Source organism: Oryzias melastigma, linkage group LG16, assembly GCF_002922805.2.
Source record: "Oryzias melastigma strain HK-1 linkage group LG16, ASM292280v2, whole genome shotgun sequence".
Taxonomy (NCBI): Eukaryota; Metazoa; Chordata; class Actinopteri; order Beloniformes; family Adrianichthyidae; genus Oryzias; species Oryzias melastigma.
In genome coordinates this window covers 11,335,781-11,338,106 of record NC_050527.1, presented here as the reverse complement: position 1 = coordinate 11,338,106, position 2,326 = coordinate 11,335,781, and the positions used below count along the sequence as shown (strand labels likewise).

General features: G+C 35.6%; 1 protein-coding gene across 1 annotated transcript in view; it reads right to left on the bottom strand.

The window, feature by feature from the left end:
* Positions 1-312: 312 nt before the first annotated feature.
* The window catches only part of igflr1 (IGF-like family receptor 1), a 7,970-nt gene continuing 5,956 nt past the window's right edge, over positions 313-2,326 (bottom strand). Inside the window, exons 6-7 of the mRNA XM_036215906.1 lie at positions 2,221-2,326; positions 313-1,970 (exon numbers count right to left, since the gene is read on the bottom strand). Of these exons, the coding sequence (XP_036071799.1) occupies positions 1,639-1,970; positions 2,221-2,326 (438 nt within the window). The 3' untranslated portion in view covers positions 313-1,638. The remainder of the gene's footprint in view (positions 1,971-2,220) is intronic.

Here is a 2,326-nt window from a genome sequence, read left to right as displayed (position 1 = left end):
AAAAAAAAAAAAAAGATTAAAAAAAAACTATTGCTACTGAGTGTGCATGTTCAGCTCCTGAAGCAGGTTAGTGAGTGTTCTACGGAGAGCATTCAGCGCGAACTTTGTAAGTTGTTTATTTCCTGTTGGTGGTGAACTGGTTTGTTGAATTCACACACTGTTCTGATTGGTAATATTTATTCATGGTTTGGTTTCTATTTTTAATGGTTAATGGTGGTGCTGTGTGTGAGAGGTGGCAGACAGGTTTGTTAGCAGATTGTTCCTTCTTTTGCATCCTTCATTTTTGTTTACAGGCGTCTTTTGTTTATTTTATTTTTTTTTACTTGAATTATTTCCTGTTTGAGGCTGTTGTCACATTTAAGCCTTTCTGATGTGCTCTTTTTTTAAGGATTTTTATTTTAACTTTCTTTTCTTAAGTGGTCGATGGTCATAGGATCAGCCAGAAGTAAAATCAGACCTCTATTTATCCACTCCCCAACTCTTCCCAAGGCATTTTTTTAGAACAAAAATCCCATTGTGTTTTATTTTATTTTTAATTTCATTTTGCCTTCTGCATGTCCAATCACTGGGGTGGAGCCCAGATAAACTCGTGTCAATCATCTCATCGACAACAAGAGCAGTCACTCCCAACTCCTTGCAAGGATTCTACCTCAGCTGTTCAGACAGATGTTTGGGGATACTGATGCAAAAAGAGGATGATTTAAAAGAAAAAAAAAGAGCTTGGTTTTAAATTCCTATTCTGTCTGTCTGTAAGTGTGTTTGTTACTTTGTGTGTGTGTGTGCGTGCAATGAAGGATGCAGAAGCACTAGTCAAACGTTGAATACGACCATCTCCCAGGATCTGTTAAACAAAAAAACCTGTAATGTTATATAAACACACACATATATATATATATAAATATATATAAATAATAGGGTTATTTTAAAGTGTAAAAGACATACAGATGATTAAAATATGTGCTCTTTAAATTTAAGTCTTTGTTACCATGTACAAACTAAACCCTGAGTTTGTAAATATTTGTATACATATTTCTAAACCTGTTTAATTTTCTATGCACTTTTTTTATTTATAATTTTATTTGCCTAATAAAGATGTTAAGATGTTTGAAGAAGTGTCTTTTTTTTCATAAAAAATGAAGAAAACGTTCTCAAAGTAATAGTTTTTTTTATTATATTTGATAAATGTACATACTTTTTAAAACATATAGAAAATTGATTGTAGATCAGTGTGTGGTGCCTGTAAAAGAACATTCAAAAGTTGCTGTTGCACAACCTGTTTGTCCTAAAGTAACGGAATGTAAAACGGCAGAGCAAGTTGACTTTTTTTGTTTTCATGTTTAAAGATTTAGATCAGCCTTCAAAAACTGTTTTTTTTTTTATTTTTTTTTAGAAAAAGCTTAAAAAGTTATTACAGTTGGAAAAAAAATCTTTAAAAATGTAATCATTGCTGAACACCACAGTTTGTTTTAAAAGGTCATACAGATAAAAGAAGCTACATTATTATACGCAGTAGCTAAATGCAAATGCAAAAAGATAAGAAAGATTCTCTTTCAACGCTCGGTTTTATAACATTTTGAAAAGCTGGAAGTCTGAATGTACCACTTTCGAAATCCGTTATATATATATATTTTTAAAAAGTTAAACATAATTCTGGGTGTAGGTACACGGTTTAAGCTTGCCGAGAACAGCAACGGCATCATTGCGGTCCATTTGTTTGAGAAACTTGACCATGTGGCCCACCGTCCAGTCCGGGTGCCTGCTGGAAACCCCCTCCAGCACGGCCTTTAGGGGGCTTTTGCTCTCCCTCATGGAGTAAGTGTAGGTGACCCAGGTGGAGGGAAAGGAGCAGAGGGAGGCAAGATGCTTTGTGTTCTTTCTTCCTTGGGTTTCTGGGTCCAACAGAATCACCAGCTGCTCCAGAACATCCAGATCGTCCAGCAGCGTCTGTACCGGGGCTGATAGGACATCGTCTATGGAAAACACGTTAGAGAACGGAAGATTATGTTTCGCTGATGTAGGAATTAAAAAGAAGAAGCTATTTAACGTTTCCATACTCTAGGTTGTTTTGTTTAGACCGTCACCTACAGAGAAAGCTAGGTGAAGAAAAATTACCCTTCCACAGATATCACGTGTAAAGTTCAGCTTGCTCTTAAAGAACTAGAGCAAAAATAAATTCAATCTGCATGTAGAATAATTCGTTTAAACTTAACACATCTTTACCCTCACTGAGAATTTCTTCTGGATCACTCTGACCAGTTGAGGTAGAACCAGAGAAGAAGTCTGGCTTGTCATACTTTGATCTTCTTTTGCAGCACATCCTGCCACG